At 42.0% G+C, this 25139-nt stretch overlaps 1 protein-coding gene and 1 long non-coding RNA gene across 4 annotated transcripts in view; both read right to left on the bottom strand.

Moving 5' to 3' along the window:
• SLC44A1 (solute carrier family 44 member 1) overlaps positions 1-24302 on the bottom strand; it is a 179488-nt gene extending 155186 nt beyond the window's left edge. For all 3 annotated transcript variants that reach the window (XM_023629816.2, XM_023629815.2, XM_023629817.2), the window contains exon 1: positions 24168-24302. In XM_023629816.2, the coding sequence (XP_023485584.1) occupies positions 24168-24203 (36 nt within the window). In that variant the 5' untranslated portion in view covers positions 24204-24302. The remainder of the gene's footprint in view (positions 1-24167) is intronic.
• LOC111770712 (uncharacterized) lies at positions 12878-14242 on the bottom strand. Its single transcript, XR_002804114.2, has 2 exons — positions 14150-14242; positions 12878-13078 (listed from the first exon to the last, which is right to left on the bottom strand). It is a non-coding gene; the product is annotated as an uncharacterized lncRNA (long non-coding RNA).
• Positions 24303-25139: the final 837 nt, after the last annotated feature.

Here is a 25139-nt window from a genome sequence, read left to right as displayed (position 1 = left end):
AGATGACATGAAACACTTAGATGACAATACCCAGGATATGTGCATGTATGATTAAATGCAAAGTATTCAGAGAAGGGAGTGAACATATGGACTAAAGAGAAAGTCTTCTTGAAAGGAAGGAATATGAGCTGGCTAATCAGGACAGGATTTGGATAGAAGGGAGAAAAATTCCAAACAAGTAAGGAAAAGCAGTGAAGCAAGACTAAAGATGTTTATTGGCAAAGTATGCCTCCAGTACAATCCTTGCTCAGTGGACAAGCGCCAGATGAATAAACCGAGGGAAGAGTCCAGAGGGAACTTTGAATCTAATGCTGGTATGAAAGATATACTGCTAAACAGAATAAAACTGGGAAAGGAGAGAAGCTTGATATTGCTTATAGGAAAATATTCAGTAAAATGAGAATTAGTGGTTTATCCAATGAATGCATGAGTAAGAGTTTGCTATAACGAGCATAAGCAAAAATCTTACTGATGGATGTATCCTTTGTTTTTTATTCGCTTTATTCACTATTTTTATCTCTAACATCATTGTTAGTATTCCTACCCTACCCTGTCTTTTAGCACTGTGAAACATATTTGTATGCACAGAGAAATGATAACTTAGAGAACTGTCATACTCATTCACATGTGACTGTCTGTGGGTGTGGATAAAATGCAGAAGACATGGGGCTGAGGGTTCCTTACAACTTAAAAATGCTGTTTGATCTCTAAAGACCTTCAGAGCCAGGAAACGTAGTTTATAATTAATATTACTAAGAACACAAAAAAAATTAGACACATTCTGTTGAGGAAAAAACACAACTGTAATTTTAGAGCAATGCCAAACTAGGTAATGAACTCTCACATGGATATCACAATGGTATAAACTATCACTGCTCTGTGACCACAGGTAAAGAATCAGACAATGAACACAGAACACAGCACTTCTTCACAATGGACTCACATCCTCCAGACTCCTATTGCTTGGATGAAATCACTCGGTTGCAATTTTACACAAATCATCCACCATGAAATGGTACCCTGAGTTTACATGTGGATTTTTCAAATCAACGGGCACCTGTTCAATCAGAGCTGGGAAAACAAAAAAGGAAAAACTTAGCTGACAAGTATTAATAAAAGCAAAATGTAGTCCACTCATCTCCATGGTCCAGAGTAACTATCTTGACAGTAAGGAATAACACCTCCACCTCTAAGTCCTCAACATTGTATGTCCTAGAAATAAATTTTGGCTAACTCTTAATCTAATCAAAATTGTCGGTCAACAGGAATAGTTTATGCCAAATGGAGAAAGCCATTTTGAGAATTACATCCCCGTTGAAAATACAGAGAAGAAAATTAAAAATTAAACATGTTGAATGAAATTATTTTAACATAATATTTAATGTGGTATAAAACAATATTTATTTTTCTTTTTATTATCTATTTCCATGCATGTGTCACAAGAGAAGCCAGTGGCTTTGCATTTGCCTGTCTCCCTAAGCAGACGGGGAAGGCCCACTTTCAGCCTATGTATTAGCCACTGCTGCACAAATTACATTTTTTTCAACTGGCTAGTAGGCCATTCAGCAACCTTAAGTGGAATATAGGATACCTAAAAAATGGAGGAAAGAAAATAACCTAAGACCTGTGTTCTAATTCCAGCTCATCTGCTTACCAGCTAAATAATCTTAGACCTTTAACCTCTATCAACCAGTTTTCTCATCTGTAAACAGGATACGCCTAACACAGGATAGCTAATGTTGGCTCCAGATTTTCTTCTCTGAGGGACACAGAGGCAGTTCTCTGATTGGAAGGGGGTCATAAAGATGCCTCTGCACGGCACTGTACTGAAGATTTTGAAAATACTAACTGTCCCTAACAAGAATGGGGATTTGATGGAGATACTGAAGAAGCTAAATACCCCCCAGGCTCCTCCTTGATGCTGGCACTACCTGGTGTAGTGATCACATATTATAAAGGGGAAAAGAGACAAAAAAAGGATATCCACAGTGCAAACTCATATAAGGTCTGCAATAAAAAATTATACATCCTTCTTTAGATTAATTCAATAGAAAAAGTCTGGCCTTCTTGATTCTTGGGAAAATTAAATCTCTTATCAGAATTCAATTCAACTCAACACTAAACACCTATTATGTGCAAGCTATTATATCGGGTGCTGCACCTTCAACTAACCAATACATAAAAACAAAAAAATAATTTCTACACTAGAAATACAAAAATATTACAAGACCAGACTGCAGAGCCCCCATAATCCTGAGCCTAGCATTTACGGTCACAATGTACCTTTTCAACCACATCTCATGTTATAAACACATACTCTCGTCACCCCAAACCACCTCTGCCAAACACATTATGCATTGTACACTTCATTGCTTTTGCTCATGCCATTCTTACAGGACAGAGTTCCTTTACCTACATCCCACTGAAGTTATTATTCACTCTCAAAACCAAATTCCATTGCTTTTGCTTCACAAAGCCTTTTCCATGCCCAGTTGGAATTAAATGAGGTGATTAAAACAAAACAAACCAACCAAAGAATGATACCAGGGAACGAGGGGAGGAAGGAAGAAAATGAAAAATCTGTACCACAGGAGCTCTAAGATAAATATAAGACTAAGGATTTCTCAGAATCTTCTAGAAAACTATTATCCCATGCTACACATAAAATTAACAAGTCTAACAAGGTGCAACAGGAGGAATCTAAGAGGTGAGGGAAAGCCTGTCAAGATTATGGGATAACAACAACAACAACAAGAAAGAAGCAGAAATCTGAGAAATGTACCTAGGAATTATGAGACCTATGGACTTAGAGCCACAGTTGGTCTTTTCATCTATTATTCCAACAGGACTAAGAAGCATGTGGAAAGTTAACCACTGGCTACACAGATGGCATCAAAGAACAGAATCTAGTTTTTTTTACAGATTTAAGACACTGCAAAGATTAAGCACTTAATTCTATCAGAGGGTACCTTATTGAGTCCGGAAGAATGCCTTTGCCCAGAAACTGGCCTATCTCATCAGAGGTTCTCCATCAGAAAGGCCTTGAACCAAAAAATGGAGGGACAGAAGAAACAATGTAAACTGATACTAGAATGCATCATTCATTAAACCAACATTGACCATCTCCTAAGTGCCAGGCCCTGGAGCAAGACTATGGATACAGCAATCAACAAAACAGACAAATCCCCATGCTTATGGAGGGAGAAAGCCAATAAAAATACATAAATGATTTCAGGTCATGATTGGCTTAAAGAAAAATGGAGTCAAGTAAAGAAATAGAAAATGGCAGGGTTGGGTGAGAAGGGCTGTTTAAGAACTGAGGGAGCAAGTCTGACAGATCTAAGGGTAGAGCCAGGCAGAGAGAGAGGAAGGCGCTGACAAGGAAGGATCTGGATATGTCTGAAAACAAGGAACTCGGCAAGAACGTAATGAATTAAAACTGGTAGGAGGAGAGGTGAAGAGGCAGGAAGAGCCGGAGGAGGGGAGAGAGGAGGTCTGCATGTCGTACTTGAGCGTGAGCAAAGTTACTGGACGGTTCTCAGCTCAGAGGAGACAAGATCTGAGGTCGCTTTTTGACAACGTGGGCTGCAGTGTGGAGCAAGGACTGCAAACATCCAAGCACAAGATGGTGACTTGGACGAGGGTGATGGCAGCAAAGTTAGCACGTGTCAGGATACGTAAAGAAAGACTAGAGGCAGTCCCGGGAGAAAATTTTTGGAAAAAGAGAAGCATCACACAAATGACCTTCAATGTCAATATAACACATACACAGGATGGGTCATGCACAAAATTCCATTGTTAGCCGTTCACCTTTTTTTTCCTTAATTTTAAATACTTTAAAGATTTTATTTTTTTTAATTAAAGTATAATCGAAATACAATATCCTATTAGTTTCTGGTGTACATCACAGTGATTTGATGAAATGATCACCACAATAAGTCTAGTTACCATCTGCCACCAAAGTTATTACAAAATTATTGACTACATTCCCTATGCTGTACATTACATCCCCATAACTTATTAATTTTGTACCTCTTAATCTCCTTCAGCTATTTTGCCAGCTCCCAACCCCTCCCTGCTCTGGTAAGCACCAGTTTATTTCCTGTATCTGTGAGTCTGTTTCTCTTTTGTTTTGTTTGTTCATTTGTTGTTATCTTTTTTAGATTCCACATATAACTAAAATCACTCGGTATTTGTCTTTCTCTGACTTATTTCATTTAGCATAACATCCTCTAGGTCTTTCCATGTTGCAAATGGCAAAACTGCATTCCTTTTTAATGGCTGAGTGATATTCTATTGTACGCAGATATACCACATCTTTATTCATTCAAAACCACAATGAGACAGCATCTCACATCTGTCAGCATGGCTGTTATCAAAAAAACCGCAAAAAATAACAAGTGTTGGTGAGGATGTGGAGAAAAGGGAACCCTTATGTACTGTTGGTGGGAATGGAAATTGGTATAGCCATTATGGAAAACAGTATGGAGGTTCCTCAAAAAATTAAAAATAGAACTGCCATATGACCCAGCAATTTCACTTCTGGGTATTTATCTGAAAGAAACAAAAATACTAATTCAAAGAGATATACGCACCCCTACGTTCCCTGCAGCATTACTTACAATAACCAAGATATGGAAGCAACCTAAGCATCCACCAATAGATATTAGCACTTCTTTAATCCTCTCCTCGCCACTGGGTGGTAAGCTCCATGGCAGCAGGAGCTATCTTACTTGTTGCTGTATCTCCAAAGCCCAGCACGATGCTTGGAACACCAGCAGGTTCTCTGAAAGACTTTTTTCAATAAATCTTGACACTTTAAACACAAGTAAAAAGTACCACCTTACAGGTATCACCAAAACTTAGTAGGATGAGACTCAACGCTGGTCTACAAACACTGAAGCCCAATGGGTGAAGAGGGGAGGGAACTGAGAAAGTACCCCACACTGTTTCAAATAGACAAGCTTACTCAAACATTTACTGCATCTTCTACAGGTTAGACCAGTGCAGTCCGCTGAGAACACAGGTAAGACACTGCTTCTCCAGTCTCCCAGGGAAGAGTTCACACCCTGGTGGTCTAGACAAGTTACATGCCCTCTGCAATGGCAGAGAACAAGAAGAACACAAAACAGCGAGAAACATCTTAGCATCCTCATTTTTAGAAAGGGGAAGAAAGTGAATGCCATGAATTTGCAATGGAGCGTAACTTCATCTCTGGTAAAATTCCAGAACAGATTTCCAAAGGAGGGTTTGTGGGCACTCAGAAAAGGAAGAGGTGAACAGTAAGAGCCAGCACATGCACCTGAGTAAGCCATTCCTGGCTAATGTCATGTCCCTGTTTGAGAGTTACAAGAACAGAGTTGGGAAACACATGATATAGCTGAATTGTATTAATATTTGTTGGTCTTACCTCTAATACTATGTCTGGGATAGACAGGGGAAAATGGACTAAAATAAGGGTCAAGGACATTTAGAACTGCTAGAATGATCTTCCGAAAAGTGCTGACCAACTATGGAGAGGTCCTGAAAAGAAATGAAAACTATTTTTAACAAAATAAAATGATAAATAATACCAAGGCCAAAAGATAGTGACACCGGGGGTTTCCAAAGGAAAACAAGCCAGCCAGACCACACTACAATGAACCCCACAATCAGTAAGTCCTTCCCCAAAGGAATATGAAGACAGAATTGGCTTGCTGACCAACTTAGATAAAAACTTGAGAAAGAAATAGTAAATACACCAAATAATAAAGTCAGAATTCCAAAAGCTCACAATAACCTCCCAGACTGGGCAAAAATCAACAGCTTTACATTTCCTACGGAAATTTAAGTTTTGTACTTATCTTTTAAAAATCCAACATTAGAAGAACATCAGGACAGGGGAAAAAAGACAACTTAGGGATTTTGGTGAACCGCAAGCTAATGCAAGTGAAGTTGTTGAAAAGGCTAATTCAGCCTGAGGCAACATTAGGAATCCAGAAAAAAGGACTGACAGCATGCAGTTTAGTGAGCTTCTTTCTTTGCACCACACTTTAATGAAACTGTTAAACTAGAACTCATTCAAATGAAAGAGACCTGGATGGTACTTCCAGCAAATGCTGACTAACTGAATATATGCATTTAACTCGGCTCCCTTCCAAAACACCACTAAAATGACAGTAAAGGGATTTAAAGTATTTGGAACTAGGAAGCAGGTAGGAGAGAGATAATTGACACAGCAGACTCCAAAAAGCTAAATTCTGAGTCAACAGTGGAAAAAGCCAGGAAGCAAACCAATTATGCCAGAAAACTCCCCCAAACCTCAGGAATTAGTGGTATAAGATCTCTCTGGAACTGGAGGTGACAGTGGAGCTAAAAATGAGAGGATTCAGTGAAAGGCTGCTTAAGAGCAGCTAGATCTTCCGTGCAGCCGAGCAACTCACTCCCCTCTTGCACCCAGAAGAGCTGTGGGCAGGGCTACCACACAGAACACAAAAGGAATAAGTAAGTAGAAGTTTGCACATTAAATACTGAGATCAGCTCACATTCCAACCTCCTTTCCCTGCCTGGGTCCCAGAACTAGACTATTACCCTCCAGGAGACTAAAAGAGACTTCTTGGGGAAAATGTGATCAGTCCAAGAGAAAACATCAAACGATACTGACACTGGGCATTTCCTAAGGAAACAGGCCAGCCTGATCACCCCACAGTGAACCCCACAGTCAACAATCCCATTCCCAAATAAATACAATGTTTTCAAACAACCTTTTAGAGCCCTCTACTTAAATAATAGAGCAGACAGCTAAGGATCGCTAGACATTTTAGGAAACTTTTAACATGATTCAGAGACAGATGGAAGAAAGTGAGTTGGAAGAAAGAGATGATACAGATACAGAGGAGTGAACTTAAAAGAAATGCACACACATATGCACAGAGATAAGAACAGACGACGCAAAACCAAAAAAGAATATCGAAGAGAACAAAACAAAACCCTAGGAAATTAAGAACTCACAGCAGAAATAAAAACGTAACAGATATACTAAAAGAGAAACTGAGGAAATCTACCAGAATATGGTGTAGAAGACAAGTTCAGAAATGAAAGAAAAGATAAGAAAATTAAAGAACAGGGGAAACAAATGGGAAGGAATCAAAGAAGAACTCAGGAAAAATTTTCCCAACTGCGAAACACAAATTTCCAGATTGAAAGACCCCACAGCGTGATAATAAAAACAGATCCACAGAAGGCGCATCACTGAAAAATGACAGAACATGTGTTACAAGGAAGAGCCTAAAACAAGTTTAATACAAAAAATCAAGAACCGGAATGGCATCAGATTTCAACAGCCACCCTGAAGCAAGAAGATAAAGGAACACATTCTAAATTCTGAGGGAAAATAATTTCCAATCTAGAATTCTACATGCAGCCAAATATTAAATATGTATGAGGTAAGGATAAAAACATGCAAAGTATCAAAAAATTACCCCATATATCCTTTCTCAGAAAGCCACTGAAGGAGGTATTTTACCAAATCAAGAGAATAAACCAAGAAAGAAAAAACAGCACAGGAACACGGATGAAAGAAATCAAATGTTTAAATAAACAGAGGGCCTGGCCCAATGGCCTAGTGGTTAAGTTCATACGCTCCACTTCAGTGGCCTGGGGTTCGCAAGTTTAGATCCCGGGCATGGACCTTGCACTGCTTGTCAAGCCACACTGCGGTGGCATCCCACACAAAACAGAGGAAGATTGGCACAGATGTGAGCTCAGCAACAATCCTCAAGCAAAAAAGGAGAAGATTGGCAACAGATGTTAGCTCAGGGCCACTCTTCCTCACACACACAAAAACGATAAATGGAGAACAATACCACATTCACAGATTGGAAGACTCAATATTACTTGACAATTCTTCCCTAATTGATCTATAGTTTCAACGCAAGCTAAATTAAAATCCCAGCAGGATTCTTTTTTGTAGATATTGACAAGTTGATTCTAAAATGTATAAGGAAAGGCACAAGAATCAGACTAGCCAAAATCGTTTTTCAAAAAGAGGAAAAAAGTTAGCGGTCTCACACTACCTGATTTCAAGATATACTATAAAATAATCAAGACCATGCGGTATTAGTGTTAAGACAAACAGATCAATAAAACAGACTAGAATGTTCAGACATAGACTCACACATTTATGGTTGATATTTGAAAAAGGCACAAAGGCAATTCAATGGGAAAAGTATAGCCTTTTCAACAAATTGTACTGGAATAAGTAGACACTCATACACAAACAAACAAAAACCCAACCTATACCTCAAAATGTACTCGATTACACAAAAATATACTCAAAATGGGTCATCGACCTAAGTGTAAAATATAAAAATAGAAAACTGTAGGGCAGTGTGTTACCTAACAGCTTGGTTGGGGGAGTCATCTGAGGACACAGATATGAACCAATTCTGTCATGTTCGGCCTCTCTTCTCACCCATGCCCTCAGAGATCCTTGAGCCTTAAATGCCTGGTGATCTGGATCTGTATTTATGCTATGCCAAGGATTATGGGGAAGGAGCAGAGATAAGTGGCTGTGTTCAACCCACCACATTGACCAGATTCACTGGTCTCATTCCAAACATACAGATGTTCTGAACTCTTTCCAGAACTTTCAGTGTGAAGGCAGAATAGTTTTCTTCCTCCAATTCTACTTCACCTTTTCTTCCCTCATTCTCCTTACATAGATCTGCAGAATAAAGAAAGCCACATAGCCATTTAAAAAAATATATTTTTTAATAAATTTTTTAAAAGTACATGGGATCCAGATAATTGAGAATCCAATACAAGAAAGATTAAGGGAACGCCCGGTATGATGCGAAGGGAGATCTCAAACTGACAGCTTTGCAGAGGGCCTGAAAAGTGGCCAGCCCAGATTGGAGCTATGGGAAAGATCTCATCAGGAAATGGAAACTGAAAGAATACCAAAGGTATCTGAGCTGACTCAAAGAAATTCACACAACCAGGCAAGAATTTAGAGGCCGATTAGTCCTAAGTGCATAGAAAACTACATAAACAGCAAAACAAGACAATTATTATCTCCAAGAGCAACAAAAGATTATGTAGGAATGATGAAATATTACAGGACTCAGCTGTGAAGAGCATTTACAAATTCATAATGTAAAGATGGAACATTGATCCAAACAAAACTATATATGTCTACAGCAGAAAGACAAGGGGGACTGGAGGTATGTAGATGGGATGGGGGTGAAGAATGGTGTTGGAAGAGAGCTCAGACTTTATCTTTCAGAGCATAGGCCAAAATTAATGCGGAAAACTAAACAATGAGTAGGTAGCAATATAAGCAGGTTAGAGATACAGAGGGGAAAAGCAAAAGATTTACTTCAAAGATTTAAAAGTAATGGCCTTAGGGCAACAGAAAATGGGGGAGAGCCTTCAAAAAACAACGATCCTGCTAGAAATGTTTGACTCTTTAAAAACATATGCATGAATAGCTTTGATAAAAATAAAAATTAAATAAATAAATCAAAGTTTAAGAGGGAAAAAACCCAGGGGGGGCCCAGAATAGTACAGGATCCAGAATCATGACATTTAGAAATGGTTATATAAACTAAGGGTTTTTAAGTTTAAAACACACACACGCAATTTGGCACACATTACAGGGGTGATTTCAGCTGCCTGGTTATTCTGTCTAGCAAGTGCGTGCAGAATCAGAACCCACAATAAAGTGACATGGACACAAAGCCCAGCTGTGCAAAAAAAGAAGAAATTTCTAGTAAGTGCCTGAAAGTAGAATTAACTGTCTCAGGAAGCAGTGAGTTCTCTGCTGATGGAGGCATTTGAGCAGTCCAAACAAAATCCACTTAGTGGACTTGACACTTCGGTGGGCTGGACCTTAGACCCGTTAAGTCCCTGCCAGTTGTGGGCTTTTGTAAAAGAATTCCACGTAATAATCCCCTGTGAATCAGCACCATCCTACAGTAAGACTAGAAGCACTGGTAGGTGAAGAAGCTTAGGACTTAGGACGTGTGCTTCTTTTCTTCTACACCCCCCCCCCCGCCACCTCCTTTGAGCTTTTGATTTTTCCTTTCAAAAGTCTTAAATATATTTACATTTGATTACAAATCACCTAAAATATTTTTAGAAGCAGATGAAGTGTAACTACTTAAAGAGTAGAAGAGAAAATCCATGTGTGAGTGGGAGAAAGCTGGAAGAGAAACAAGAACGACTGACGTAGTGGTAAAGAGACGAACTGAAGAATCCACTCCGGGCCCGTGGTTCACTGGCCGTGGGACATTAAACGGGTCGTACTACCCAGTTAGGTATGAGACTCTGGGACCAGGACGAGAGCACTGGGGCCTCCTGGCAGGGTGAAAGGGCAGAGATCGTGACTCAGTCAATAGATACAGATGAGCAGCAAGAGAGTTATCAGAAATTAGTGAACAAGAAAAGAACACTTCTGTTCGACTTTAAATAAAGTTCTAGAACCTTGCACTATCAAAGAACAAAAATCACATCTTACCTTAACTGTTGGTCATTTCAACATGGAAATAAAAATATTAAACATATTACAGGTACCATCTTTTCTATGGGACCGCCTCAAGAGCTGAGTGACTTGTCTCTAGGCTTCAGGAAAGCTTTATTTTCTACTCAAGGACAGTATTTTTTCTTTCACGCTGTGTAATAAAATACTGTCATGCCTACAGATACAATAAATTTATCCCAAAGTTTACTGAGCTCCATCCTCCCTAGTTAAGAACAGACATGGATCATACTTCAAAAATCATGTCCGTGTTCCCTTAGGGCACTTCTGTATTTCTAGCTCTTCGTTTTAAAAATTAGTTTAGAATCTACCAAGAAATTATCAGCGCTTGACACACTGTAAACCAGTGTAACTTCCCGCTATTTAAGAAACAGAGATTCAGGTGTGGTGCTCTGATGCTCTGTGGAAGCCCCTACACCTCTCTGTTCCGTCTCCCTTAACAGACTGTCTTCTTCTAGAGGGAAGCTCTCATTCTTGGCTGAATCCAGGCCTTAGCAGCCTGAGGAGCACACCAGTCAGTAAATGCTGAACCAAACCATACCATGGGATCGGCCTGGAATTTTCTCTTTATTCTACCGACATTTTTTATTCTTTTGCTTTTTTCTTTTCAGTGCCTCCCCACTGCCCTTGGAGCATCCTCTCTCCTGCGCCCCAGTCACAGGCAGGGGTCGCTTCTGCAGCACTGCTCTCCACCCTTCCGGTCACAATTTGAACAAAATAAGTAGGATCTGCAGCTCTACGCACTGGGCTCCTGGGCAAGCACTGAGAGGACTGGCCAGAAGAGCTTCCACCATGCGTCCTGCACTGCGGGCTAGAAAAGAAAAGGCGGGGGGCGGCGGGGGGGGGGGGGGGGGGGTGCGGGGCAGAAGGGGAAGGAACCCTCCATTCTTATAAATCCATCAACCAGTCCTGATTAGCTAGCACCGGCTTAGATGCTGATGAGGCCCAGAGGTCTCTAACTTACGACGTACTCTTTTTTTCTTCTGACTGGCTGCTATTAATGTCTTCACCAAGACTTCATTATAATGTAGGAAAACATGCTAACAAAGTCAGGTTCGAAATCACCGAATTAACGTAAAACATTTCAAAATAGTAGCTTATTTTAATTTTCAGGTTCATTCCCATTTCCCTCCACTGACAGGTTCTATTTGTTTTAGTAGTAATTTTGACAAGTATCATTAGCATCATAAACCAAAGTTTTAGTCTCTGAATACCCCGTCCCCCCACCACACTTATTCAATAAACACTTATTGAGGATGTATTATTTGCTTAGCCCCTATAAATCATCTCTGTCCTCAATTCTTTCTCTAACAAAAGATAGTGGGCATTCCATGAGGAGGTCCCGTCTCCAGACGGCCATGTGGAGTGGGAAGCGATAAGTGTAACCACCGTTGAGTCTGCGGAGCAGAGCCGGAAGGAAGGAGGAGAAAACTCCCAAGTGCAGACGGTTGGTTCCCTCTCACTGTTGGCCCAGCTGGCCGGACAGCAGTTCCAATTCTAAAGTTTCAAATGTGAAGGATCCTTCTGTAAGCCACTTACCCTTCCCTAACTTAGTGGAGACCTCAAACCACAAACCTGAGAAACACACACTTTTAAGTTATCATACTATACTCGAGTGACCTGAAATTTAGTTACATTATTTTGCCATTATTTTGAAGTTTGTGATGTGCTCAAACTCAGTTTCAGATCTGCCGAGCGCTTCCTAAGAGCTATCTGATCCAACAGTATTCTTGTTGCTCCGCACGCACTTCCGTCCTCACTTAGGAGCAGGGAACTGAGAAGGAATATTTCAAGCACTGTTTCCCAAAATGTGTTCTGCAGGAAAACAGTTCCTCAAGATGGAATGAAAAAAAAATTTTTTTTTTAAGGATAAATAAATTCAATGAAGGCCAGTTAAGCAAAATTAAATTGGTTTCCTGGGGGCAGGGATGGGCAGTGTGGGGCAATGAGCCCTTAATATGCTAATATGCATAATAAGACTCTAAAATGGGGGGGCGGGGTGGAGAGGCGGTATGGAATGAGCAAGAACTTCCCAAGGTTTTCTGACCTCAGAACTCTTTCCTGGGGGGACCACCTTGCAGCCCTGGTGTCTTGGGAGCTCATATTGGGGAAACCCTTAAGGTACTGTTACATAAGTCACATTTTTATCCTTAATGTGAGGGCATGTGGACCACCGACAAGGAGCACAGAGCCTGGTAAGCAGCAGGTCACAGGGCAATGTCCCTTCCCACCCAGGCAGCTCCCTGCTCTGTCTGCCTGTCACCATCTCAAGAGAAACATGTTTCCACTCGGTCTTGGCTTGCTTTCTCACATTAAACTGGAAACTTTTTTAAAATTATCCCCCAAATTAGAATTGCATTCAATTTTAAAATGAAGTTTCTTTATTAAAGTACTATTTCCAAACTTTCATAACTGAATCTGCTTCAACCACAAGTGTCTATTCCAAATCGTTCTCTTGATGTAAAAGTATGGCTGGTTTCAAAACATATTTTATATGCTAGACTTTAAAACTTGATGTCTTTAGAGTTGTCTTCCAACACTTGATTTTTCAGAATTGTCCTGAAAATACAAAATCACATGTAAAATAGATTTGAAAAAACTTCAGGGCTTAGCAAGCAAGGGACAAAACTCTGTTAAATAGGCTGAGTTTTTGAAGTGCAATTTAGTAAAAAAAAAGAAAAAAAAATTCCAGCTTTTGCGCCGGTGGTGAAAATCTCTGCCTTTGTAATTGGATCCTAACGTGCATGCTAATCATTTACGCTACAGAGTCAACTTCACTGTGGCCATTTTCTTCACCCTTTCCCTTCTTAGTGCTCTCCAGAGCCTTGTTGGCACTCAATACTAAATAATGTCAGCATCAATTACATTAACCCTTTCAGAAGCCATGGATCTCCAAAGACTAAATATACATTTCTTATTTAAAACTATATTCCCGAGAATCTGAGTTATGAGGAAAGGACACAACTGTAGTCATATTTAGTAAACTTACTGATGTGATAGACTTGTTCAGACTTAAGTTTTTAGGAGAAAGTGTAGCAGGGCCCAAGAGGAGATGCACAGCAGTCAAGGGTCCCTAGAATCCGAGGTTTATAACCACCAGGTACGCAGACCACAGACTGCTCCAAATTGTCACACTCTGACCTCTAGTGTGGGGTGCACTGATTTAAAACCAACACCCCCCCACACACACAACACTTTAAAGGGAGAGTAAACAGTACACACAGTCTCTGGAACTAAGTGACAGAAAATGATATCCGAGATACATTTAAGATACCGCCATTTAAATGTAGCAGCTCTCAGTGCAGCAGAGGGATGAGGGGAGCGAACACAGTGCAGCAGGAAACGCACCAGCTCTGAACCACTCCGAGCTTTACACTCGTGGGGGGCACCTCGGGCAAGCTGCCTAAGCTTTGTGAGCCTCAGTTTCCTAATCTGTAAAATGGGGCTGACGCTGGTACCCATCTCAGAGTTGTGAGAATAAAATGAAATTTATTACATGAGAGCAGACAATTGGGGAAGGAGGGCAGGGAAACCCCCAGTTAGTGACTGTTCATCTCTAGTCCCTGTGCTCGTTTCCTACTTGTCTGCTCTCATATTTATGCTCTTTCCTCCCCCTCAGAGCCTACTCACCCTTAAAGCATCTCCTCCATGTGCATATGACTTAAAGCATCTTCTGAAATCCACTTCTGGGTCTTCCACTGCTCATGGGAAATTGCTACACGGGAGTATTAATATCAATATCACCTCAACTCAGTCTACACAAAATTAAATTCATCTTCCTCTCCCCACAACTAGTCTCCGTCTCAACTCCCATGTCTAACAGAATAAATTCAATTGAATTTTATATGAAGAAAAGAAACTTTTACACCAGAAATATGATGTTTAAAATTAAACTCTTTTGTTATTTTAAATAATGCCACATGGAAAGATTCTTGCATATAGCATTTACTATACTTTTGGATTACTAAATAAGGAGTGTTAACTTTTTTTACCGGCTTTCAATGTACGTCATCAGTGTCCCAAAAGAGTCATTCCAACTTATCCAGCAAATCAATAAAGTATACTTGAGTCAAAACCACATGAGCAATTAATATCACTCTGCTAGGTTTTACCAAAGTTACAGGTGTAAAAGGGAGTCTTTGTGCTTTGAGTTAATTTGCTTATTAGCAAGACTGAACATATTTACATATTAGCGTACTATTTCCCCTTCTATAAATTAGCTCTTTGCTGCAGAGATGCATTTTTTACACTGTGCGAGCTCTTAGCGTCATAAAGATATTCTAAACAATGACGTGACTCTTCAGTTTTATTACTGCTTATGCAAAAAAAAAACACAAAAAAAACAGGAAAAAAAAAGAAGTTAAACATGAAAAAAAAAGAAAGGCACTCTCTTTTTCCTTCTCTATCCGAGTATATTCCACTTCGTATTATGGCTCCTTTAGTGCATCAGGGAAGGACGGGAGGAGAAGGAAGAAGAAAATTTTAAGGAAAAAGAAAAAAAAATGAGTACCAATCAGACAGATAAACACATACAGAAGTGAGAAGTAAGAATAGGTAGAAAAGGAAATTGAGAAGTAAAGGGGAGGTTATACTAACCCTCAAGGTTCTCTTGGGGACCACTGACTGTAGGAATACTAATTAGCTACTTAGCCATTATTTCAACCTTAAATGCTCTTCTTTCTCCTGAAGCTATCTTGGCCTCAGAATGGGAAAGAGGCCGTGGGGGTGGGGAAAAGAGAAAGACAGGAGCTCAGCGGTGGCCAGAGCAGAATCCTTGCGGGAATAGGAAAATAATTGTGTGGCTTTCAACCAGGAACTGTGAAAAGTTTTATAATGGAGATAGAAGCAAAATGTTAGGAAACACTATAAAAGTGTGATTTTATAGGCAGAAGAAAGTGGCAAAACTATGTAGCAGATACTATTGGCTGCCTACCCAGTCACCATGCCACCCTCTGCATTGCTGGCAGACTCTAATTTTGTTCTGGTTTTGCTCTGCCCTCCACTTGACTCAGGGAAATCCTGGTTAGTCTAAGCCAATTACCCGGTCTTTTGCCTCCCCCTTGCTAGAGGCTGTTTAGGGCTGAGCATGCAGCCCTCCCTAACTCCTACTAAAGGAAAACCACTAGAGATTGTCAGCTCAGCAAAAGGAGGTGGGAGAGCCACATCCGTCTTGGGATCAAGAGGGAAGCTAAGTGAGGAAAAGCTACCTCCCTTAAAATGACAGAGAGAGAACTCAGGTCCTTGTTGACATCATCAAGCCACTGAACTAGCCAACCAGGAAGCCACCCTACCTCTCACTTACCAGAGATAATCTTTCCTTAATGCTTGAGCTATTTAGATTTAAGGTTTTTTTTTTTATTTCTTACAGCTGAATCATCCTAAATTGTCCATAACGAAAAATCTTACACGATCATTGTTATCATCACATTATCACAACGCTACAAAAAGAAAAAGGAGCAAACTTTAATACCTTCACTGCTACTTGAACATTTTAAGTAACCACCAATTTTTCCATCTTTTTGCTGTTTTCCTTATTTTACATTATATAAACATATCAAGAAATCAACACTTATGTTTAACACTTTTCAGTATATCTGGCAACCTTAAAAATTAGAATTAAAATAGATTTTAAGAGTTTCCTTACTAAATAAATGTCTAAATATTTGGTTCTGGGATGTTGTAGAGAGCAGCTAAAAAGAGTAATATTACTATTTTCAAAAGAAATAAATTACAGCGGTTTATCAACCAAATGTTTTTTAAGTAAATCCTATTATACAAATGACATGAAATCAGAAAAGAATCCAACGGGGGGAAAAACTAACACTCTCCTGTTGAGTATATTAAAACATACTGGAAAATGCACATCTTTTTCAAAAATTACCTTTTAGAAAAAGCACTAAGTTTGATACAATGCATAAATTCAAAATTGGTATTTTATGCTACGCTATATTCCAAATACATGAGAAAACAAAAAGCACTAAAACAGAAGAAATATTACTGTGCTGGAAACTTTAACCATTTTCACAGAGTGAATTCCCACAGCAGAAATAACAATGTCTCTTTAATGACTGAAATTTTCACCAGCTCAAACACTTTTTCTTTATAACACTACACATAAAGTCCCATCCATTTGTGCCTGCTATAGAAACATCAGCACTGTAAATCCAACTGGCCGTTACTGGAGCGGACCAGTCTTTTCCCATCCACCTTGACCCCGTAACTTACACCTCTATGAGTACGCGTGCTTCACACGGAGATGCACAGCGGCCACAGACAAGCTGCTTAAGACTGCTGCTGAAAACTCTGTTGAGACTCTCCTTCGACTGTATTTATCCTTTTTAACAATTTTTGTATTGAATTTTAAAACACGAGAATTGCTGAAGTAGGAGTTATCCACATCCATCCATAGAAGGAAAGAGAGTATTTGTTAATTTGTTCAAATATTTCACGAGCACCTACCAACACCAGGTACCAGCTAAGCAGAGAGACACTGATAACAGCAATGAACGAGCAGATGGTCCCTCTCTTTATCAGATCAGTCTGGACCGGGGGACAGTAAACATTTTCTGTAAAGGGCCACAGAGTACGTATTTACGCTTCTGGGCCACAACTAACTACTCACCTCTGCCATTGTAGTAAGAAAGCTACAGACGATATACAAACAAATGAGTGTGGTTGTGTCCCAATAAAACTTTATTTCAAATTTCGTATAATTTTTATGAACTAAATTTCCCATGCAATAACGTTCTTCTTTTGATTTTTTCAACCACTGAAAAATACAGATACCATTTTCAGCAATCTTAGCTTGTAAGGGCCACAAAAACAGGGGGCCTGCAAGGCTGGGCCCATGGGCTGTAGTTTTGCCAATTCCTGATCTAGACATTAATATTAACTGTATAATTATTTGTTTATTGCTTTAAGTGCTCAAAAGGAAAATACATAAGGCTATGAGACTTTAATGAGGAGACACGGCCTGGTTTGAAGAATCCAGGAATCTTTTCCCAAAGAAGTGACTTGTAGGCTGAAACTTAAAGGATGAGTATGTAGTAGCCAGCCAAAATCCAGGGAGAAAAGCAGAAAGCCTTCCAGACTAGTGAACAGCGTGTGCAAAAAGCCCTAGAAGAAGAAGGAATACAATCTACTGAAGAATCTGAGGCTGAAGCACAAAGACTAAGGAGAAGCATGGCATGAGATGACAATGACACTAGAGAGAGACAAGAGACCAGCCCACAGAGTCTTGTTGGCTAGGGTCAGAGATTCCGGCCTTTGTCCTAAGAGCAAACGAAACCATTAAAGGGCTTCAAGTAGGAGAAGGGCACAACCAGTTTTGGATTTTTTAAAGATCATTAAGACCACAGTATGGAGAAAAATTAGAAGGGAATGTAAATGAATACAGGGAGATTTGTAAGCAAGGTTCTGGCCAAAGATGACAGAGGCCTAGACCAGGGTGCCTGCAGCGGAGTTCAGAAGGCAGAAGAGGCAAGATGTGGAGACTAGATGAGGAAAAATGAAAGGCAGTTTCTCTACCTGCCTCAGGTTTCCAGTTTCCACACTAAGACATTGGTACTATTCAGTGAATCAAAGATACTGAAAAAGACGTGTGTGTATGTGTATATATGTGTGTGTGTGTGTCTACAAATTTTGAGTTTGGTTTTTGACATGCTGAGTTTGAGTTGCCTATAAGACATTCTAGTGGAAGTGAGAAGTAGTCAGTCGGATACAAGGATGAGAGCCCAGAAAAGAGTTTGTTTCAATTCAGTAATTCCATTTGAGAATTGTCCGCATACAGATTGTAATTGAAACCATAGGAGGAGATGAAATTACCTAAAGGGTATGGAAACGTGGTTTCCAACCTTGGTGGCACATGAGAATCACCAGGGGAACTTTAAAAAATTTTGATGCCCAGGGGCCAGCGGAGTGGCATAGCGGTTAAGTGCACACATTCCGCTTCCCTGGCCTGGGGTTCGCTGGTTCAGATCCCGGGTGCAGACACAGCACCGCCTGGCAAGCCATGCTGTGGTAGGCATCCCAAACATAAAAGTAGAGGAAGATGAGCAAAGATGTTAGCTAAGGGCCAGTCTTCCTCAGCAAAAAAAAGAGGAAGATTGGCAGCAGATGTTAGCTCAGGGCTAATCTTCCTAAAAAAAAAAAAAAAATGTGGATGCCCAGATAGTACCCCTGGACCAATGGGATCAGAATCTCTAGGAGTAGGACACTGGCACCAGTGTTTTTTAAAATACTCTAAGTGCTTCCAATGTGCAGCCAAGGTTGCGAAGATAAGACGACTTCAGACATTAAGACTTAACAGTACCACAGACAGATCAAGAGATTAAGAGACTAAGTAGGTTTCTAGTCCCAGCTACCTCATAATGTATCTCTCTGACCTCAGACTACTTCATATCTCTAAATTCTAGTTTAGCTCAACAGAAAAGAGAGATAGTAGGACTAGTTTATCTCTAATATCCCTAGAGTTCCAAAAACCTGAGCCAAAGTGACAAAATTCAAATATTTCTTTCTTTGGGAGGTGGGGGGATAGGAAAACAACTATTAACCAATTACCAGTAGTAGAATATAGAATGTATTTTTATAAATAACTATCCTCCCAAGCCAATAACATTTCTAAATGATAGGATTAATACATCAAATAGCATTTGATGGTATTTTCTAGGCCTGGGAACATTGTAACTGGACTATATGATACTACGTTGTTCTGCTGCTGGTGGAAGTCCAAAAATGGCGGCATGAATTTAACTTGGAAATTCCTTGATTCAAAATGTTTTCAGCGAGCCTTTTCTAAACATAAAGTGAGCTGCAATTTCAGATCTGGGAAGCATGCACGTGAACACAGAAAGAGAAGCCCGGGACCCGGTTTCAGAAGACCTGGGTTCAAGTTTGGATCTGTCACCCCAGCCAAGTGCCCTAACCTCCAAGTAACAATTTCCTCAGCTGTACAACGGAAGCAAAGTCAACTTTAGAGTTACTGTAGACATCAACATATGAAACTGGCTGTGAAAAACAGCTCCACAAAAAGTATTACCGTTTTTACGTTCTTTTCCAGCCAACTTTAACATTAACCCTGATTTACATATTTTGAGGAGCGGATCTTCTGTACGAACAGCACAGTATTCAGAAGAAAAAAAAAACTGCCTTCATGTCATCACTTTTTGTTCCAGTGACAGCAAGTCTACTTTGCTGGACATATTTTAGTGAAACAACTTGGTCTCTGTCGGTAAGTCCCACTACACTCTTCAAATTTCATTTTTACTATCTGACTTGAAATTCCACAAAGCACAATGGGACTATAGTATTATTAAAATTCTGTCAGGGAATAGTTAACATTCTCAAAAGCAAACCGGTGTTTGTGAACCACCTGGTAGTTTTTCATTACTTCTAAGACAAGATATGAGAGCTAGAAAAAGACAGTTAAATATATAGCTCTCAATCTGAAGACTCCGAGACAAGACAGTAGACAAGCACAATTTCTCCCGAAGTCAGACAGACAAGGGGCAGTTTGTTCAATCAGAAAGATTCTCCTCCATCTCTCTCACAATTTCTAAGGTTAGAACCAAAGGACACGGAACTTCAGAGCACTTGCAAAATCTCCTGGCCTCCAACGCACGCTGTGAGAAATAATGATCCAGCCATTAACGACAAACTCTCAGGGCAATTTGCTAAGTAATCTTTCCAAAGCCTCCTTCATTCAAACCGGCTTGTCAATGGGAAAGAATATTTCATAAATCTGAAGATTTACAAGCGAACTTTGAAGTTCAACATTGCAAGAAGAGAAATTATGCCAGGTTATAACAGAACAAACGAATTATGGAGAGTTAGGAATAAATTTTAAGAGTCTTAGGGAGGATTAGTGCTGTAAAAAGAAACTCAAGACTATCTCACGTTTATGTTCCCTTCAAAGAGATTTTTAGGCAAAGGCTATCATGTGTTGGCTTGTTTCGAGCAATTACTAATATTAGCAAATACCTTGTAGTGGTCATTAATAAAAAGCAAAACATAATTAAGAGTTCTCTAAGAGCCCTGACTCACTAGACACTCTTTTTTTTTTTTTATTTTTTTGAGGAAGATTAGCCCTGACCTAACCACTCCCAGTCCTCCTCTTTCTGCTGATGAAGACTGGCCCTGAGCTAACATCCATGCCCATCTTCCTCTACTTTATATGTGGGACGCCTACCATAGCATGGCTTGCCAGGCGGTGTCATGCCCGCACCCGGCATCCGAACCGGTGAACCCCGGGCCACTGAAGCAGAACGTGCACACTTACCCACTGCTGCACCACCAGGCCAGCCCCTCCTAGACACTCTTAAGATTCTTAGATATACATACCGGATACAGCACAAATTATTTTGCCAATAACTTGCTCCTTCAATAATAAAATATGAGTTGGTATAGAATGTGACATTTATCTATGATCTAAATCCTAAAACAGGATAATTATTTTGATGACATGTTATGATATCCAGACACTACCCCAGAAATGAAAATAATACCAGGACTACAAGAGATGAAACAGTTTGGAAGACCATAAATTCTTTTATGAGAGTCTACAACATCGCAAGAGACTATGAGAGAAAATAAATTGTATCTCAAAAGTGAATCCCAACCACAAAAAGGAAATATACTATATTTACATTGATAAAACCTGCAAGGGCTTTAAAATTGCTGATGATACCACTGAGAAAAGCTAAGCTGAACTGCAGATTACCTCAAAGCACGTTGTTTTGATGTGCTGTGCAGGTTATCATTAGAGTTTGCAGACAAGCTCTTTTAAGACGTTATAGCCACTGCTCCAACTAAAATATAAGCATTGAGCAGAGTAGCAGGAGAAAAGGAAAAACCTAGCCAATTTTGCAAACTGAGAGTACCACTGACAGAATAGTAAGGAATGTGGAAAGGGCAGGTGAATTTTAACCTAAACAGTTCAAATTTTAGCTTAGAAGAGGAAGGCCTGGTGGAATTCCTCAACCAGCCCGTGGAAGTGAAATAGCAGCCAGGTCAGGTCGGATTCATATTCAGTGTTATTTGGCAGCCAGATGTTCAAATTTGCATGGATACATTCTGTTCATTGACTATTGCCGAGCAACTATTACATACAAGGTATAGCGAGGCACTGCAATGGATACAAAGATGGGGAAAACAAAAGCAATTCCTCTCCTCAAGAAGCCTGCGATCCAGTAAAAGGGATGAAAGAAACATATTCTGCCTGGAAATAGAACGGGAGCCTCAATGGAGGTTCAAAGTGATGTGCAGGTTCACAGCTGGAGAAGATGTGGAGTTACATCCCTATTTTGTTTCAACACGATACAGATAGATACTATATTATTCTAAAACTGGTGATGCTCCTGAAAGGAGCATGAAAATGCCAACAGATTGGTAACATTTCACAAATAAAGAGTGATGCCAAAATCTCAAATAAGAAAAAAGAAATGATGACCAGCTCTTTGGCACAAAACCTGTTCCTCAATGCGCCACTGAATACTACAATTTCCTAAAGCTGAACTTAAAGGCATGTGACAGCTGCTGATTGGTTATTGGAATCCACACAAAAAAATGCACCCCTCGGGGTGCATGACAAGCATCTTGTCTGTAGAACATGGCATGAAGGAAACAGTGGCTGCGAAAGGAGGAAAAAGCAAAGAAAATGTACATGACAGCATTCTGAACAGTACAGTGTGGAGCTAGTCAAATGCAAGACCTGTTATTAAAGCAGACTTTGGGTCTAGCATCCACGCCTCCCAAATTTAATTGTTCCTGCACTGAACACGCCATCCATAAACTATCAATACTTTGCTGTCTTAAAGGCATTTCAACACCAAAAGAGGATGTAAAGTAACCTAGTTCTTTAAAAAAAAGGTAATATGAAAGATACTTTTTTGGTGAATATTTCAGTAAATATTAGATGAACCGTACCCAACTAGATCCTCTCGCCGCACCTCGCCCCCCCTCCCCAAAATCCCTAACCAGTTGGAAGGTATTGTGGAATTCCACATCCTTATCTTTTAATATGAAAACCCTGGTCTATCGACCTCTCCTTCATAACACCATCATGTATAGTTTTTCTTTGCTATTCTAACTCAATAGAAAGGTTTGACTACCTAAACCAATCAGCCTGATTATGATCCGAGCAGAAAAAAAAAAAAAAAAAAACCCACAAGGGTAAGCAAACACCCAGAGAAAGAACTGGACGAACAGGATGGACATGTACTTCATAAAACATAAATGTCCTCCATTCATCAGCAATTCTAGTCATTTTCTCTCGAACAGATCTCAGATTTTCAGAACAAGTATGCAGGTTATTTAAAACTGAGTTATATATAGTCATTTAGCAGCAGCAAAACACTTCTGGCATTATCACAGATGCTAGATCTTTGGAGGAATTTTTTTTTTTTTCCAAACTAGGATCTTTCTTCACCAAGAACTGGCCAGCCTTTATTTGTAAAAACAAGAGCTCTTGTCTCCCCCCAAAACAAACAAATCAAGGCCCACAGTTAAATTCTACGCTAATGAAACTGTGAGATTACATGCCAGGCGTTGTCAGAGCCGATTTTTCATACCCCACCACCAGACAGTTTGATGCAGTATTCCTGATTGCTTTTTATCGTATTTGTAAATACACTCACTAATCCACTAAATTAGGTAATTTACAAACAGGTCCTCTCAGTTATTAGCGGCCAGCAGTCAAGTCCTATTACATTTGATCCTTATACAGTTGTCTAAACATTTCCATCCAGGTTAAGGGCTCGGATTGGCAAGGGAGAGGGAGGTTAGCGAAATTTGGATGGGGGCAGGGTAGAAGCTGGGAGAAATCTCCGCATCTCAGCAGCCCTCAGCGACAACAGTCAGCCAGTGCCCACAGAAAAACTAAATTCGGCACCTCTTCCTCCTGTTACACTGGCAACAAAGAGGGAGTTTCCGTAACGCTCCCGTCACCCACCAGGTGCCCAATCTCCTTCCCAGCCCAGTCCCGGCGCTCCCGCAGGGGCCTCGGTGTGCGAAGAGGCCGCGGTGCCCGGGGTCAAGGCACAAGCGGGGGATGGGGTGAGACGCGAGCGGGTGGGATCCGGGAAGTGGGCCAAGGATGGGCTCCAGGACCCGCTTAGACACTTGAACCCGGACGGGGGGCGGCGGGCAAGAGCCAAGAGACAGAATATCTAATGGAGCAGAAACTGGAATAAGGTGGGAGAAGGGTGTAGAGCCCATGCTCGGAGTACTCCTCCTGGGAGCACAGGAAATAGCCGGTGGATCGGGAGGTGGGAAGAGAGGAGCAAGGCCCGGAAGACAAGGGAAGAGGGTGCCACCTGGGCAGAGAGAAGGCGCCTGTGTTGCCTCTACCTGCAGGCGGGTGGGACGGGCCGCTCAGGTGTGACCGGGAGGAGGAGGCCAAGTCGGAAGGGGCTGGGGAGAGCTGGGGGCGCACTGGGGACCGCGCAGAGGCGCCTGCGGGTCGGCAGCCGCGGAGCCAGCGCGGGGGCATCGGCGGGACAGGAGGGAAGGAGAAGCGGGGATGGGGGTCTCTGGAGCGCACGGAGGGCTGAAGGAAGGCTCGCGGGTAGCGGGAGGCATCCGGCGGCGGGCGCCCGCGACGCGGGGCGGGGGAGGCATCCCGGCGGGCGGCCGGGAGGCGGGGGCCCCTCACCTGCGCGGCGGAGGAGGCGGAGCTGCAGCAGCCCATGGCGGGGCCGGAGGAGCCCGGAGGCGGCGCCGGGCGCGCAGCTACGCCCCGGAGCCCCTCGGCATGCGAGCCGGCGGGCGCCCGGGGAGGGCGCGGCCTGGCCCCGCACGGCTCGGCGGCGGCGGCGGCGGCAGCGGCTCGGGCGGCGGCTGGGACTCAGGAGGCGGCGCGGCTCGGGGCGGGCGCCGGCCACATCCCCCGGCGGCGGCGGCGGCGGCTGCGCGGCTCCTGCTCCGCTCCTGCTGCTGCAGCTGCTCCCCAGCGGAAAGGGGCGGGCGGCGGCGGCAGCGCCTCCCCCTGTCCCCCGCCTCCCGCCTCCCGCGCCCAGTCCCTCTCCCGCTCCCTCTCCCGGGCCGCCGCCTCCTCAGCGCCGCGCGCTTCTCCCATCAGACTCCCCGCCCCCAGTGCAGCGCCGCGCGGGCGGCGAGGCGGCGGCGGCCAAAACGAGGCCGGGCCCTTGGCGCGCGTGGGAGACTGCGCGGGGCCGGGCCCATTTAGCGGTGGCACCGAGGCAGAGCGCTGCCTCGGGGCGAGAGGGCGCCCTGGGTGAGGCGCCCGAGGGCTGGGCAGGCTCGTGGCCGAAATGGGGCCGGGTTGCTTCCGGACTCGGGAGGCACAGGCGAGGCACGCGGGGCTGCTCTCTGTTCGCCACTCGGCGCGCACCCAGAAGACCCTAATGGCTTTTTACCGCTCCGACGGCTGCTTTTTTTATCCAGAGGAAAGCGTACACATAAGCCTCCCCTGGAGAAGAAGTGGGGATAGAAGACGAGGAGAAACAAGCATCTGCTGCCACTGGCCCCATTTTGCTGATGTGGAAACTGAGCCTTGAAGGGGACTAAGAGCCTAATGAAATGCACCCAAGGTCGAAATTGTTCTAAAGAGCCAAAAATCGGGAAAAGGCGAAAAGTTCTCCAGGTCTGTCAATTTACGGACGTG

The sequence above is a fragment of the Equus caballus genome, chromosome 25 (genome assembly GCF_041296265.1).
Source record: "Equus caballus isolate H_3958 breed thoroughbred chromosome 25, TB-T2T, whole genome shotgun sequence".
NCBI lineage: Eukaryota > Metazoa > Chordata > Mammalia > Perissodactyla > Equidae > Equus > Equus caballus.
Note: the sequence above shows the minus strand (reverse complement) of the source record. Positions and strands in the feature narration are given on the sequence as shown.